The 17,691-nt window shown below is 43.5% G+C and overlaps 1 protein-coding gene and 3 pseudogenes across 3 annotated transcripts in view; 2 read left to right on the top strand and 2 right to left on the bottom strand.

The window, feature by feature from the left end:
- The window catches only part of LOC139734588 (phosphofurin acidic cluster sorting protein 2-like), a 115,748-nt gene that overhangs the window by 6,108 nt on the left and 91,949 nt on the right, over window positions 1-17,691 (bottom strand). For all 3 annotated transcript variants that reach the window (XM_071645372.1, XM_071645373.1, XM_071645374.1), the window contains exons 14-16: window positions 4,015-4,125; window positions 2,761-2,909; window positions 1,872-1,923 (exon numbers count right to left, since the gene is read on the bottom strand). In XM_071645372.1, the coding sequence (XP_071501473.1) occupies window positions 1,872-1,923; window positions 2,761-2,909; window positions 4,015-4,125 (312 nt within the window). The remainder of the gene's footprint in view (window positions 1-1,871; window positions 1,924-2,760; window positions 2,910-4,014; window positions 4,126-17,691) is intronic.
- On the bottom strand, window positions 6,597-7,591 carry LOC139734595 (uncharacterized; annotated as a pseudogene).
- On the top strand, window positions 11,037-12,031 carry LOC139734594 (uncharacterized; annotated as a pseudogene).
- Window positions 15,151-16,145, top strand: LOC139734576 (uncharacterized; annotated as a pseudogene).

Raw genomic sequence — 17,691 nt, 5'->3', positions numbered from 1 at the left:
CTTTTGCATCGATTGTGCAATTTTCCTCAAACTTTCACTGATGTGTTCTACTAATATTGTTGCATTTTCTCAATCCTTATGTTTATGAAGGTGAACTTGTCCTTGAAGACAGAAACTCTCATGCACTATGTTAATAATTGAATTCAGATGCATTTCCAAAATTTAAAGGACAAGTTCACCTTCATAAACATAAGGATTGAGAGAATGTAGCAATATTAGTAGAATACATCATTGAAAGTTTGAGGAAAATCAGACAATCCGTTCAAAAGTTATGAATTTTTGAAGTTTTTGTGCAGTACCCGCTGGATGAGAAGACTACTGCAGTGTATGAATAACTTAGATGTCACATGCGTACAACAATATAAGGAAAATATAAAGAGAATTTCACAAAATTCCATCTGTTGAAAAAAGTATACATTCCCCTGACTCGTTACCGACAAATGTTATGGGTAATATTATTCCCCCTGCCTTTAGAAAGAGGCAAGTCAAGTGCTCTTTTATTATGCGAAAAAAGTGAAAATATGTTGAATTTTCTTTTACATTTTCTTTATACTGTTGTACGCATATGACTCACAAGCTGTAGTAGTCTCCTCATCCAGCGGTTTCAAGACAAAAATTTAAAAAATTCATAACTTTTGCATCGATTGTCCAATTTTCCTCAAACTTTCACTGATGTGTTCTACTAACATTGTTGCATTTTCTCAATCCTTATGTTTATGAAGGTGAACTTGTCCTTTAATTTCACAATTCATTTTTCTAGCCTAACCAAAAAGGGAGATATATCAGATGATTACATTAACGGTTCATCTAATTTGTATCTTTGGTTGAAACCAATATCATTGTTCCATGATACAGTGTAGAGCTTTGAAAATCTGTAAAATTCCATAAATCTATCATTATGCATCTGATCTTCATGAAACTTCTAGCATTATGTGGCTTTTGTTTGATTCTACTACCATGGCATATCCAAGTCAACTTGATCATCAGAAGTGGAATTGCACCTGCAGTGAAGGGAACAGGTGGGTGTGAATGCATCACACCACATTAACACTTTCACACTATCGGCATTCGCTCTAATCTTGTTTTCTTTTCACCCCCCTCTTCTGTCCCCTTTCCTTTCCCCCGAGTCAATGTGCTTTGCCAAGGGTCAGTCCATTTTAAGGTTAAAGGAGACTTGCGATGCTACGAGACCTACAGTGAATCACACCCACCTACATCCTTTGCTCTGACAGCTTATCAATGCCAATTCAATTTACAGCTGTTTGTGGGCTTCGTTACTGCCTAGCAACGGGAGCAGCACTGGGGAAGGGGGGGTTAGACAATGGACTCAAAGTGAGTAGGAAGAGAGGGTCACTCCCGCTGTGTGAGTAAGCCCCCTCAGCTGCTGCTGCTCCGGCCAGGACAGACAGGCAGTCCCGGGAAATCTCGTGGAAGTCAAGGAATGGCCAACACCCACGAAGCTGATCACTCTCGCACGTAAACATGTGTTGCAATATGCCCAATTGCATGCATGAGGGGAAGACATCCTTCACAAACATTTCCTCTATTTATTACTCTATTGGCGGTGAGGGATATGACATTGCCTCTACGGAGAATTCTCCCTACAGCCACAGCATCAGCTGTCATTCATTCATTCATTGCCATGGAAACTCAAGGGAATGACAAAGTTCCTGTTTTTTTCCAACATTGAGTGGACTGCCAAAAAATATCTATGCAAACAGAGAAAGTACGCAAGCAAGCAAGCAGAAGACTTGCATTTTTAAGGCCAAACTGTCTAATTAATGAGTAATAGAGCCTACTGTAAGAGTGAGTGTTTAGGGAGAAAGGGGCTTGGGAGGGGGATGAATGGCTGAGCCATTGTATGGTCTCACCTGCAATGGCTACAGCTCCTAGTGCTGAATTTGGAGGACCAATCAGTACATTCTGCGGAAACAATCAGACAAAGATGAGAAAAAAATACAAAACAAACGAAAAGACCAAACAATATGACCCCATCTCACGCACGTCATGTCATTTCCTGGAAAGACCTCTGACAAAGAAACAGAAGACAACGCAAGCTCGTTAAGAGAAGTCATGAATAAATTGTACAAGTTAGACAGTGACAGGAAGAGATAGGATATGTACAAACAGGTTCTAAACAACAAATGACAGCCACATCTATGTTACATTCTAAACAGTTTAAAGTGATGGTATAGTTTTGGTTGAGATGGGGAATTTAGATTTTAACTTTTCGAAAGATAATTAGAAGCCACTAATGAGATGTGAAAGAGTATACAATTCTAAGAGGAATTCAAAATTTATTTGATGAAAATCAGTTTTGAAATGGCTGAGAAGTCCAAGAAGAAAGTAAAACAATGTGGTCATAATAAAAGTGAGTCCCACCTTTTATTAGGACCTCTTTTTTGTGGATATCTCAGTCATTTTAAAACCAATTTTCATTCAAATAAACTTTAAATCCCTCTTAGAATTGTACGCTCTTTAATATTTTGTAAAATATTTCTCATTATCTCACAAAAAAGAGTTGGAAACCTGAAACCCAATCTCAACCAAATCTTTACCATCCCCTTAAGGGCACAATGCTTGAAGCAATTATACTCTCACTTCCTCAAGACATACTACTTTTTAGAAATCCTGATGAGGCATTACCACACATTCATCATTAATTCATCCCAATTATTTTACTCAAAGAATGAGATGTGGTTTTTGCAGGACTTATCTACTCTATTCAATACATGTTAGTGCAGTACCAGACACACTTACGTTCATAAATGGTACAAATTTCTGGCAAGATTCGTCGTGTGATCCCCTCAGCTTGCACGTCAGCATGACCTCCCCGATTGGCAGGCCCAGACTCGTGGTGGCGCCAGACAGATACTTCTCCACCCGGTTCGCCACCTCTCTCTTGTCAGCTGGGGCATTGGAATGAAATTCATATTGCAGCATGTGAGAAGTTGGGTGAGTTAAAAGAGCTTGCCACTAACTTCATAAATGATTTCTGATACACCCTGTACCATGCATCAAAACAAGGTACTTGAAAGCAACCAGTTAAAGTTAATAGCAACTCATTAAATTGACCTCTAGTAAAAGTGAAAGTCTCTTAAAATAGGCTTTCTCTTTCCTCTCAGGATGTGAAACAGGGAGCAACTTCAGACTTGGCAGCGTGGCACAATGGATTGCATATGCAGATGTTGCATAACAACCCTGGGTCAAACAGCTGAACTGTTTACATAGAAAACACTCTTGGAAAACACACACCTCTAAAAAACATTGGTCTTTAGTCCTAGGGAAAACTTCCCAAACTCACAAAGTACTATGCATAATATGATCTTTACATTGTATGAGAGAGAGAGAGGTGAAAGACAGAGGGGATATGTGTTTGCTGGAAAGAGTTAGGGGCCCTGTTAAAAATGTTTCCAGTTTGTAAAATCTGAGCTGTATGGTCCTGCAATGATACCAGCATCTCTGACGTTGCTACAACACAAATCTATGAAAAGCCTGCGCTGAAAAATCATCATTAAATGTCTAAACAAAGCAAAACTTTGTGTCCAGATTTACCGCGATCAAAACTGTTCCTGTAGCCAGCAGTGTTAGAATAAACCATTTTGAAATAGTTTACTGGCATGGAGATATTTGTTCAACTACATCTAGATAGAGATTGCAGAATTTTCAAAACTTTTGTAGCTTGAGTACCTCTCAATCATTACAAACATTATATAGCTTAATAGTCAGCAAAGCTTGGCAATTTTTAAAATTGCCCTACCACAATGTTGAAAACAGAATCTTCACACGTGAATATGCAATGTCTCACATACATTGACAAGGGTAAGAAAATATCTTGGTAAAAACAAACAAACAAGACAAAAGCAGCTATTGAAGAGCTGGTAATCTCCTTCTGTCCAGCAACATTAACCTCTTGAAGACTGGTCCTGAGTATTCTTGGGCTGGGGTAAATGGGAAATGTACATTATAGGAGAGTCAGTTGGTCTTCAGAGGGTTAATTTTCTCTCATCTCACCTGCAGCCTCTTTGTCTGTCTTGTCCCACACTTCCTTCCACAGTGAGTCCTGAAAGAGTGAGTTGTACCTTGTATCCAGAGAGCCCAGGTATTTGGCTACAGAGTTGTTTCCTAGCATTAACAGAGAGAAAACAGTGTGAGAATCTTCCCTGTTTGATATCCTCAGACATCTTGATACCCACTGAACACTACTGTTGAGCAGCAGAAGCCCACATATGACAGTAATATTTGTAGAATATGTTCAGGGCCCTGTGTTATGAAGAGTTAAAACTGATTATAAAGTTGATTTCTATCAAAAGTCTATGGCAGCCTGTGTGTTAAGGAAATTTAAAATCGATTATATCTTTTGATAAAACCACAGGGCCAAGGTTTTCTAAATTAAACATCACAGCCCTCTTTTGCAAACCCTGCCCCCTCTCTTGCAAGCCACCCTTCCTTTCATCACAATTACCTTTTGTCTGAATAGTGGATGTCATGTTTGGGTTAAAAAACTACATTGTATAAAGCAATGAAAAACAAGAGTTCCCCATCTCAATAATACATTACCTTGTTCCAGCAACAGTGAGACAAATGGTTTTGTCACATTATCATGCCATCACACTATGAATGTGAACTAGCACTGTACTGCACTGGTTACATATGAGTTGGTTTATGCTACAATAAGACCATTTATTTTGCAGCTTCTCATCATAAGTAGCTGAATAGATTTCATACAACCTAGAGTTTTCATGGCAGGTATTTGAGTGACACAAAATGAGAAAAAAAAAATCTTGGGCCGTACAAATTTTATTGAGCGTAGCAAAAAAAGCTGCTGAAAACTGCTTATCCAATGAAGGCGAGCCAATGAAGTAAAATGGAGTCAAAAGGGGCCTGAGCTTTCGATCCTAGCAGAATCTTCGTCAGAGGCAAAATGACAAACAGGCAGGGAAAGCAATCACATATAAGGACTTCACACAACAAGAACAGACAGGGACAGGCTGGGTACACAAAACAAAGAAAACAAAGGAGAGGGTGGGATGTCATGGGCAAGGAGCCCAACAGGTAAAGGGAGGGGATTAGAGCGAGCAGGAGGGTGGACAGACAAAAGGCAGAGGAGAGCGGACAGACAAAAGGCGGAGGAGGGTCAGTAATGATCATGAGGATCAAGGAGGCAACCATTGAAGGAAAGGATGAATAGGGAGGCAACATCAAAGAAGATAAGGAACACCAGAAGGATATGGAAAGGGAAAGAGTGAAAAAAGCAACAGCAAGGGAAGGGGGGGGGGGGGGGGGCTGAACAAACAGGGAGCCCTAAAGGTGTACCAGGAGGAGGCAACAAAAGGAAGTAATCAAACATATCAAAGTATATACACATAACTAGTAATGGCAAAAGTGACAATGGAATAACAGTAATGAAAAAAAAAAAAAAAAAAAAAAAAAAAAAAAAAAAAAAAAAAAAAAAATAATAATAATAATAATTAATATATATATATATATACAGATAGATAGATAAAAGAAATAAAATAAAGCACATGTGAAAACTAGGGGAGAGAAAATTGTATACATGTATGTAGATAAGCAGGCAGGGCAAAATAAGCACAAGTATGTATAAACAAACAAACCTAGTGTGTGTATGTGTAGGCGGAAAAGGCTGTATAAAAAAGTTTCGGGCTATAGGAAGGAATAAATTGGGGAAAAAAGGATCTGCAAATGAAAAAAGCGCAAAGAAAGAACAAAATGAAATTAAAAAATGAAAAAGAGAAAAATAATAATGGTGGTAATAATAATGAAACAATAAAGGTGGTTAGTCATTTCCCTCCTGGATGTTGAGGCCATGGGGTTGGATGGTGTGAAGTCGTCTCATCCAGAGCTTCTCTCTGCTGGTTCTGACTGTGTCTGGACGAGTGCCTAAAGATTCAATGCCCTGTAGAGTCATATCAGTGATGGAATGATCGGGTAGATTGAAATGGTGGCCCACTGGAGTGTCGAGCTTGGCTGTGTTGACAGTAGATCTGTGTCCATAGAAGCGTCTTTTGAGTGTAGTCTTGGTTTCCCCAACATACTGGATTCTACAAACTCTGCAAGTGATGAGATACACAACATTAGTGGTAGTACAAGTGATGTTTCCCTTTGTGTGGTGAGAGAGGCCGGTAGAGTTGCTGGTGAAAGAGTCACTCTCATGGATGTGTATGCTACAAATGATGCACCTACTGGCTGAACATTTGAATGTGCCATGCTGTAAAGGAGAAGAATTGTCAGTGAGGGAGGGTACTTCAGCACGGACGATGAGATCCTTAAGGTTGTGGGGGCGTCGGTATGCCAGGATGGGAGTATCTGGGACGGCCTGTAAGAGACGATCAGAGGTGTGAAGGATATGGTGATTATCACGAAGGATATTGTGGAGAGAGGGTAGATTGGGATGGAAAGTGGTCACAAGGGGTATTCTGTCAGTGATGTCCTGCTTGTTGGTTTTCGGTTTGAGAACTTCAGATCTTGGGAGAGAACGAACTTTGTTGATGGCTTGTTGAATTCTCCTGGTACCATAGCCCCTGGCTGCGAGATGTCTCTTCAGGTTCCTGGCATGGAAAGAAAACTCAGAATCCTCAGAGCAGATACGGCGAAGTCTGAGGGCTTGACTGTAAGGGATACTGGTTTTGCAGTGGCGGGGGTGGCAGCTGGCTGAGTGGAGGTACTGATGGGTGTCTGTGGGTTTAGTGTAGAGAGTGGTGGTGACATGGTTAGACTCCTTCCTAACGGTGACATCGAGGAAGTTGGTCTTTTCTTGGGAGAAATCAGAAGTGAATTTGATGGTTCTGTGGAAAGAATTGATGTGGTCAATGAAAGTACGGAGGCTTTCTTCCTCCCTGGTCCAGATGAAGAAAATGTCATCGATGTAGCGCCACCAGATCCATGGACGACAGGGGGCTGAATCTAACATCTGCTGCTCTAGCTTGGTCATGAAGAGACAGGCGAAGGAGGGAGCCATCCTGGTACCCATAGCTGTGCCAGATACCTGTAAGTAGTGCTTGTCCATGAATGTGAAGTTGTTTTTCGTCAGTACATGTGACATGAGGGATTTGATGTCAGATATGGGGGGGTTGGAATGGCCGCTGCAAATCAAAGCCTCACAGGAGGCTAGAATACCTTCATCGTGGGGAATATTGGTGTAGAGAGAGGAGACGTCGAAAGTACCGATGATTGCTGTCTCGGGTATCTGGTCCTTGATGTCATCGAGTTTCCTGAGAAAGTCTGGTGTGTCATGAATGTAGGAGGGTGCGAGTGAGACAAGAGGTTTAATGTGGTGATCAACAAAGAGGGAGATGTTCTCTGTTGGGGAACCATTTCCAGAGAGGATGGGACGACCGGGATTGCCAGGTTTGTGGATCTTGGGGAGGAGATAGAATCGGGCAGGTTTGGCATTAACGGGGGAGAGAAATTTGTGAGCCTTCTTGGTGAGGTGTTCATGTTCCTTCATGTCATCGAGTGTCGACTGGATCTGTTGGGAGAAATTATCGGTGGGATCAAAGTCAAGAGGTGTGTAGTGGGAAGGATTGCGGAGATGTTTCATGGCTTCATCGATGTACTGCTGGCGGTCCATTACAACAACAGCTGATCCTTTGTCTGCGGGCTTGATGATGATGTCAGGCCTGTTTTTGAGAGATGAGAGAGCCTGGCGTTCTTCCTTTGGGAGATTGTCATGTGATGCAATGTCGAGCGTATCTGCGGAGTGGACTTGAGATGAGACAGCTTCGATGTACGTTTCCAGGGAGGGAACTCTGTTCTTGGGGGGAATCCATGAGCTTTTAGGATGAAAGGGCTCAGGAGCAGAAGGGGGTTCATCGAGAAAAAACTCTTTGAGGCGTAACCTGCGGTAGAAAGTAGAGAGGTCTTGGCTGAGTGCTATCTGATCGACCTTGGGTGGAGTGGGGCAAAACTTGAGGCCTTTTGAGAGAAGAGACGTTTCTGCTTGAGATAGGGGAGAAGAAGAAAGGTTAACGACAGAAGTGGAGGATGCATCAGTGGATGTGGTGTGTCGCCTGAATCTGTTGGACCTTTGACGTTTCTTCGTGAAGTTGCCTATTTTCTTGTTCCTGCGAGCAGTGAGGTCAGACATATGTTTTGAGAGACAAGATTCAATTTCATCATTGTATTTGAGCCACTGGGTGTCGGTGCAGCAAGAGCGAAGTTCAGTCTCCAGTCTGTCGATGTCAGCTGAAAAGGAAGTGAGAGAGGCAGCACACTGTTCGGAGAGAATGTTAATCAAACGGATGGAAGCTCCATGTAGAGTCTGGTTCCAGCGTTTCCGTAGTTCAGGCGAGAGTGTTCCAAGAGCTGGAGTGCAGTGGAGTTGGAGACCTGTGGGTATCATGCGGTTGAGGGAGTAGAATCTGTAATTATCCTGGTGAAATGAGAATCTGAGGGCCTTGAGCTTGGTTTTCCTCAGTTGATGAAAAAGAGATAGATGGTTAGCCATGGTAAGCATGGGACAGAGAAGAACAATGATAGCCAAACAAGGGAAGGAGAAATACATAGCCTGTCAGAATTGAGGGAAATTCAAAAAGGGGAGCAAGATTGACCTGTAAGGCGGATAAATCAAAGGGAAAAGGGTAAGTACAGTCGGTCAATGTACAGCTAGGCCAACCTGTGCTAAGCAGAAAAGTGAGTGAAGAGAAATGATAAAGGGAAATGAGACAAGCTCAGAGATAAAGGCACGGAACTGAAGAGAAAAGTACCAGGAACGGAGACAAACACCTGAAAAGAAAGTAACAAATACGATACAAACAAACAAATATAACACTGTGGAAACAAAGATACTACAAGTCGAGAAGTGGGAGGGAAACAGGGCAAGGAAGGAGACTGAACTGGAACAAAGCAATAAAACAATTAAAACAGAACAGAGAAGACAAAGAGGATAAGGAGGATCACGTGGGCGTGATGCAACAGCAGAAAAGGAACTAAATGTAGCAAAAAAAGCTGCTGAAAACTGCTTATCCAATGAAGGCGAGCCAATGAAGTAAAATGGAGTCAAAAGGGGCCTGAGCTTTCGATCCTAGCAGAATCTTCGTCAGAGGCAAAATGACAAACAGGCAGGGAAAGCAATCACATATAAGGACTTCACACAACAAGAACAGACAGGGACAGGCTGGGTACACAAAACAAAGAAAACAAAGGAGAGGGTGGGATGTCATGGGCAAGGAGCCCAACAGGTAAAGGGAGGGGATTAGAGCGAGCAGGAGGGTGGACAGACAAAAGGCAGAGGAGAGCGGACAGACAAAAGGCGGAGGAGGGTCAGTAATGATCATGAGGATCAAGGAGGCAACCATTGAAGGAAAGGATGAATAGGGAGGCAACATCAAAGAAGATAAGGAACACCAGAAGGATATGGAAAGGGAAAGAGTGAAAAAAGCAACAGCAAGGGAAGGGGGGGGGGGGGGGGGGGGGCTGAACAAACAGGGAGCCCTAAAGGTGTACCAGGAGGAGGCAACAAAAGGAAGTAATCAAACATATCAAAGTATATACACATAACTAGTAATGGCAAAAGTGACAATGGAATAACAGTAATGAAAAAAAAAAAAAAAAAATAATAATAATAATTAATATATATATATATATACAGATAGATAGATAAAAGAAATAAAATAAAGCACATGTGAAAACTAGGGGAGAGAAAATTGTATACATGTATGTAGATAAGCAGGCAGGGCAAAATAAGCACAAGTATGTATAAACAAACAAACCTAGTGTGTGTATGTGTAGGCGGAAAAGGCTGTATAAAAAAGTTTCGGGCTATAGGAAGGAATAAATTGGGGAAAAAAGGATCTGCAAATGAAAAAAGCGCAAAGAAAGAACAAAATGAAATTAAAAAATGAAAAAGAGAAAAATAATAATGGTGGTAATAATAATGAAACAATAAAGGTGGTTAGTCATTTCCCTCCTGGATGTTGAGGCCATGGGGTTGGATGGTGTGAAGTCGTCTCATCCAGAGCTTCTCTCTGCTGGTTCTGACTGTGTCTGGACGAGTGCCTAAAGATTCAATGCCCTGTAGAGTCATATCAGTGATGGAATGATCGGGTAGATTGAAATGGTGGCCCACTGGAGTGTCGAGCTTGGCTGTGTTGACAGTAGATCTGTGTCCATAGAAGCGTCTTTTGAGTGTAGTCTTGGTTTCCCCAACATACTGGATTCTACAAACTCTGCAAGTGATGAGATACACAACATTAGTGGTAGTACAAGTGATGTTTCCCTTTGTGTGGTGAGAGAGGCCGGTAGAGTTGCTGGTGAAAGAGTCACTCTCATGGATGTGTATGCTACAAATGATGCACCTACTGGCTGAACATTTGAATGTGCCATGCTGTAAAGGAGAAGAATTGTCAGTGAGGGAGGGTACTTCAGCACGGACGATGAGATCCTTAAGGTTGTGGGGGCGTCGGTATGCCAGGATGGGAGTATCTGGGACGGCCTGTAAGAGACGATCAGAGGTGTGAAGGATATGGTGATTATCACGAAGGATATTGTGGAGAGAGGGTAGATTGGGATGGAAAGTGGTCACAAGGGGTATTCTGTCAGTGATGTCCTGCTTGTTGGTTTTCGGTTTGAGAACTTCAGATCTTGGGAGAGAACGAACTTTGTTGATGGCTTGTTGAATTCTCCTGGTACCATAGCCCCTGGCTGCGAGATGTCTCTTCAGGTTCCTGGCATGGAAAGAAAACTCAGAATCCTCAGAGCAGATACGGCGAAGTCTGAGGGCTTGACTGTAAGGGATACTGGTTTTGCAGTGGCGGGGGTGGCAGCTGGCTGAGTGGAGGTACTGATGGGTGTCTGTGGGTTTAGTGTAGAGAGTGGTGGTGACATGGTTAGACTCCTTCCTAACCTCCCTGGAAACGTACATCGAAGCTGTCTCATCTCAAGTCCACTCCGCAGATACGCTCGACATTGCATCACATGACAATCTCCCAAAGGAAGAACGCCAGGCTCTCTCATCTCTCAAAAACAGGCCTGACATCATCATCAAGCCCGCAGACAAAGGATCAGCTGTTGTTGTAATGGACCGCCAGCAGTACATCGATGAAGCCATGAAACATCTCCGCAATCCTTCCCACTACACACCTCTTGACTTTGATCCCACCGATAATTTCTCCCAACAGATCCAGTCGACACTCGATGACATGAAGGAACATGAACACCTCACCAAGAAGGCTCACAAATTTCTCTCCCCCGTTAATGCCAAACCTGCCCGATTCTATCTCCTCCCCAAGATCCACAAACCTGGCAATCCCGGTCGTCCCATCCTCTCTGGAAATGGTTCCCCAACAGAGAACATCTCCCTCTTTGTTGATCACCACATTAAACCTCTTGTCTCACTCGCACCCTCCTACATTCATGACACACCAGACTTTCTCAGGAAACTCGATGACATCAAGGACCAGATACCCGAGACAGCAATCATCGGTACTTTCGACGTCTCCTCTCTCTACACCAATATTCCCCACGATGAAGGTATTCTAGCCTCCTGTGAGGCTTTGATTTGCAGCGGCCATTCCAACCCCCCCATATCTGACATCAAATCCCTCATGTCACATGTACTGACGAAAAACAACTTCACATTCATGGACAAGCACTACTTACAGGTATCTGGCACAGCTATGGGTACCAGGATGGCTCCCTCCTTCGCCTGTCTCTTCATGACCAAGCTAGAGCAGCAGATGTTAGATTCAGCCCCCTGTCGTCCATGGATCTGGTGGCGCTACATCGATGACATTTTCTTCATCTGGACCAGGGAGGAAGAAAGCCTCCGTACTTTCATTGACCACATCAATTCTTTCCACAGAACCATCAAATTCACTTCTGATTTCTCCCAAGAAAAGACCAACTTCCTCGATGTCACCGTTAGGAAGGAGTCTAACCATGTCACCACCACTCTCTACACTAAACCCACAGACACCCATCAGTACCTCCACTCAGCCAGCTGCCACCCCCGCCACTGCAAAACCAGTATCCCTTACAGTCAAGCCCTCAGACTTCGCCGTATCTGCTCTGAGGATTCTGAGTTTTCTTTCCATGCCAGGAACCTGAAGAGACATCTCGCAGCCAGGGGCTATGGTACCAGGAGAATTCAACAAGCCATCAACAAAGTTCGTTCTCTCCCAAGATCTGAAGTTCTCAAACCGAAAACCAACAAGCAGGACATCACTGACAGAATACCCCTTGTGACCACTTTCCATCCCAATCTACCCTCTCTCCACAATATCCTTCGTGATAATCACCATATCCTTCACACCTCTGATCGTCTCTTACAGGCCGTCCCAGATACTCCCATCCTGGCATACCGACGCCCCCACAACCTTAAGGATCTCATCGTCCGTGCTGAAGTACCCTCCCTCACTGACAATTCTTCTCCTTTACAGCATGGCACATTCAAATGTTCAGCCAGTAGGTGCATCATTTGTAGCATACACATCCATGAGAGTGACTCTTTCACCAGCAACTCTACCGGCCTCTCTCACCACACAAAGGGAAACATCACTTGTACTACCACTAATGTTGTGTATCTCATCACTTGCAGAGTTTGTAGAATCCAGTATGTTGGGGAAACCAAGACTACACTCAAAAGACGCTTCTATGGACACAGATCTACTGTCAACACAGCCAAGCTCGACACTCCAGTGGGCCACCATTTCAATCTACCCGATCATTCCATCACTGATATGACTCTACAGGGCATTGAATCTTTAGGCACTCGTCCAGACACAGTCAGAACCAGCAGAGAGAAGCTCTGGATGAGACGACTTCACACCATCCAACCCCATGGCCTCAACATCCAGGAGGGAAATGACTAACCACCTTTATTGTTTCATTATTATTACCACCATTATTATTTTTCTCTTTTTCATTTTTTAATTTCATTTTGTTCTTTCTTTGCGCTTTTTTCATTTGCAGATCCTTTTTTCCCCAATTTATTCCTTCCTATAGCCCGAAACTTTTTTATACAGCCTTTTCCGCCTACACATACACACACTAGGTTTGTTTGTTTATACATACTTGTGCTTATTTTGCCCTGCCTGCTTATCTACATACATGTATACAATTTTCTCTCCCCTAGTTTTCACATGTGCTTTATTTTATTTCTTTTATCTATCTATCTGTATATATATATATATATTAATTATTATTATTATTTTTTTTTTTTTTTTTCATTACTGTTATTCCATTGTCACTTTTGCCATTACTAGTTATGTGTATATACTTTGATATGTTTGATTACTTCCTTTTGTTGCCTCCTCCTGGTACACCTTTAGGGCTCCCTGTTTGTTCAGCCCCCCCCCCCCCCCCCCCCTTCCCTTGCTGTTGCTTTTTTCACTCTTTCCCTTTCCATATCCTTCTGGTGTTCCTTATCTTCTTTGATGTTGCCTCCCTATTCATCCTTTCCTTCAATGGTTGCCTCCTTGATCCTCATGATCATTACTGACCCTCCTCCGCCTTTTGTCTGTCCGCTCTCCTCTGCCTTTTGTCTGTCCACCCTCCTGCTCGCTCTAATCCCCTCCCTTTACCTGTTGGGCTCCTTGCCCATGACATCCCACCCTCTCCTTTGTTTTCTTTGTTTTGTGTACCCAGCCTGTCCCTGTCTGTTCTTGTTGTGTGAAGTCCTTATATGTGATTGCTTTCCCTGCCTGTTTGTCATTTTGCCTCTGACGAAGATTCTGCTAGGATCGAAAGCTCAGGCCCCTTTTGACTCCATTTTACTTCATTGGCTCGCCTTCATTGGATAAGCAGTTTTCAGCAGCTTTTTTTGCTACATTTAGTTCCTTTTCTGCTGTTGCATCACGCCCACGTGATCCTCCTTATCCTCTTTGTCTTCTCTGTTCTGTTTTAATTGTTTTATTGCTTTGTTCCAGTTCAGTCTCCTTCCTTGCCCTGTTTCCCTCCCACTTCTCGACTTGTAGTATCTTTGTTTCCACAGTGTTATATTTGTTTGTTTGTATCGTATTTGTTACTTTCTTTTCAGGTGTTTGTCTCCGTTCCTGGTACTTTTCTCTTCAGTTCCGTGCCTTTATCTCTGAGCTTGTCTCATTTCCCTTTATCATTTCTCTTCACTCACTTTTCTGCTTAGCACAGGTTGGCCTAGCTGTACATTGACCGACTGTACTTACCCTTTTCCCTTTGATTTATCCGCCTTACAGGTCAATCTTGCTCCCCTTTTTGAATTTCCCTCAATTCTGACAGGCTATGTATTTCTCCTTCCCTTGTTTGGCTATCATTGTTCTTCTCTGTCCCATGCTTACCATGGCTAACCATCTATCTCTTTTTCATCAACTGAGGAAAACCAAGCTCAAGGCCCTCAGATTCTCATTTCACCAGGATAATTACAGATTCTACTCCCTCAACCGCATGATACCCACAGGTCTCCAACTCCACTGCACTCCAGCTCTTGGAACACTCTCGCCTGAACTACGGAAACGCTGGAACCAGACTCTACATGGAGCTTCCATCCGTTTGATTAACATTCTCTCCGAACAGTGTGCTGCCTCTCTCACTTCCTTTTCAGCTGACATCGACAGACTGGAGACTGAACTTCGCTCTTGCTGCACCGACACCCAGTGGCTCAAATACAATGATGAAATTGAATCTTGTCTCTCAAAACATATGTCTGACCTCACTGCTCGCAGGAACAAGAAAATAGGCAACTTCACGAAGAAACGTCAAAGGTCCAACAGATTCAGGCGACACACCACATCCACTGATGCATCCTCCACTTCTGTCGTTAACCTTTCTTCTTCTCCCCTATCTCAAGCAGAAACGTCTCTTCTCTCAAAAGGCCTCAAGTTTTGCCCCACTCCACCCAAGGTCGATCAGATAGCACTCAGCCAAGACCTCTCTACTTTCTACCGCAGGTTACGCCTCAAAGAGTTTTTTCTCGATGAACCCCCTTCTGCTCCTGAGCCCTTTCATCCTAAAAGCTCATGGATTCCCCCCAAGAACAGAGTTCCCTCCCTGGAAACGTACATCGAAGCTGTCTCATCTCAAGTCCACTCCGCAGATACGCTCGACATTGCATCACATGACAATCTCCCAAAGGAAGAACGCCAGGCTCTCTCATCTCTCAAAAACAGGCCTGACATCATCATCAAGCCCGCAGACAAAGGATCAGCTGTTGTTGTAATGGACCGCCAGCAGTACATCGATGAAGCCATGAAACATCTCCGCAATCCTTCCCACTACACACCTCTTGACTTTGATCCCACCGATAATTTCTCCCAACAGATCCAGTCGACACTCGATGACATGAAGGAACATGAACACCTCACCAAGAAGGCTCACAAATTTCTCTCCCCCGTTAATGCCAAACCTGCCCGATTCTATCTCCTCCCCAAGATCCACAAACCTGGCAATCCCGGTCGTCCCATCCTCTCTGGAAATGGTTCCCCAACAGAGAACATCTCCCTCTTTGTTGATCACCACATTAAACCTCTTGTCTCACTCGCACCCTCCTACATTCATGACACACCAGACTTTCTCAGGAAACTCGATGACATCAAGGACCAGATACCCGAGACAGCAATCATCGGTACTTTCGACGTCTCCTCTCTCTACACCAATATTCCCCACGATGAAGGTATTCTAGCCTCCTGTGAGGCTTTGATTTGCAGCGGCCATTCCAACCCCCCCATATCTGACATCAAATCCCTCATGTCACATGTACTGACGAAAAACAACTTCACATTCATGGACAAGCACTACTTACAGGTATCTGGCACAGCTATGGGTACCAGGATGGCTCCCTCCTTCGCCTGTCTCTTCATGACCAAGCTAGAGCAGCAGATGTTAGATTCAGCCCCCTGTCGTCCATGGATCTGGTGGCGCTACATCGATGACATTTTCTTCATCTGGACCAGGGAGGAAGAAAGCCTCCGTACTTTCATTGACCACATCAATTCTTTCCACAGAACCATCAAATTCACTTCTGATTTCTCCCAAGAAAAGACCAACTTCCTCGATGTCACCGTTAGGAAGGAGTCTAACCATGTCACCACCACTCTCTACACTAAACCCACAGACACCCATCAGTACCTCCACTCAGCCAGCTGCCACCCCCGCCACTGCAAAACCAGTATCCCTTACAGTCAAGCCCTCAGACTTCGCCGTATCTGCTCTGAGGATTCTGAGTTTTCTTTCCATGCCAGGAACCTGAAGAGACATCTCGCAGCCAGGGGCTATGGTACCAGGAGAATTCAACAAGCCATCAACAAAGTTCGTTCTCTCCCAAGATCTGAAGTTCTCAAACCGAAAACCAACAAGCAGGACATCACTGACAGAATACCCCTTGTGACCACTTTCCATCCCAATCTACCCTCTCTCCACAATATCCTTCGTGATAATCACCATATCCTTCACACCTCTGATCGTCTCTTACAGGCCGTCCCAGATACTCCCATCCTGGCATACCGACGCCCCCACAACCTTAAGGATCTCATCGTCCGTGCTGAAGTACCCTCCCTCACTGACAATTCTTCTCCTTTACAGCATGGCACATTCAAATGTTCAGCCAGTAGGTGCATCATTTGTAGCATACACATCCATGAGAGTGACTCTTTCACCAGCAACTCTACCGGCCTCTCTCACCACACAAAGGGAAACATCACTTGTACTACCACTAATGTTGTGTATCTCATCACTTGCAGAGTTTGTAGAATCCAGTATGTTGGGGAAACCAAGACTACACTCAAAAGACGCTTCTATGGACACAGATCTACTGTCAACACAGCCAAGCTCGACACTCCAGTGGGCCACCATTTCAATCTACCCGATCATTCCATCACTGATATGACTCTACAGGGCATTGAATCTTTAGGCACTCGTCCAGACACAGTCAGAACCAGCAGAGAGAAGCTCTGGATGAGACGACTTCACACCATCCAACCCCATGGCCTCAACATCCAGGAGGGAAATGACTAACCACCTTTATTGTTTCATTATTATTACCACCATTATTATTTTTCTCTTTTTCATTTTTTAATTTCATTTTATTCTTTCTTTGCGCTTTTTTCATTTGCAGATCCTTTTTTCCCCAATTTATTCCTTCCTATAGCCCGAAACTTTTTTATACAGCCTTTTCCGCCTACACATACACACACTAGGTTTGTTTGTTTATACATACTTGTGCTTATTTTGCCCTGCCTGCTTATCTACATACATGTATACAATTTTCTCTCCCCTAGTTTTCACATGTGCTTTATTTTATTTCTTTTATCTATCTATCTGTATATATATATATATATTAATTATTATTATTATTTTTTTTTTTTTTTCATTACTGTTATTCCATTGTCACTTTTGCCATTACTAGTTATGTGTATATACTTTGATATGTTTGATTACTTCCTTTTGTTGCCTCCTCCTGGTACACCTTTAGGGCTCCCTGTTTGTTCAGCCCCCCCCCCCCCCCCCCCCTTCCCTTGCTGTTGCTTTTTTCACTCTTTCCCTTTCCATATCCTTCTGGTGTTCCTTATCTTCTTTGATGTTGCCTCCCTATTCATCCTTTCCTTCAATGGTTGCCTCCTTGATCCTCATGATCATTACTGACCCTCCTCCGCCTTTTGTCTGTCCGCTCTCCTCTGCCTTTTGTCTGTCCACCCTCCTGCTCGCTCTAATCCCCTCCCTTTACCTGTTGGGCTCCTTGCCCATGACATCCCACCCTCTCCT

Source organism: Diadema antillarum, unplaced genomic scaffold, assembly GCF_040938485.1.
Source record: "Diadema antillarum isolate AM-2024a unplaced genomic scaffold, OU_Dant_1.0 seq00000533_RagTag, whole genome shotgun sequence".
In the NCBI taxonomy this organism is placed as follows: Eukaryota; Metazoa; Echinodermata; class Echinoidea; order Diadematoida; family Diadematidae; genus Diadema; species Diadema antillarum.
This window is presented reverse-complemented; position numbering and strand designations above follow the sequence as displayed.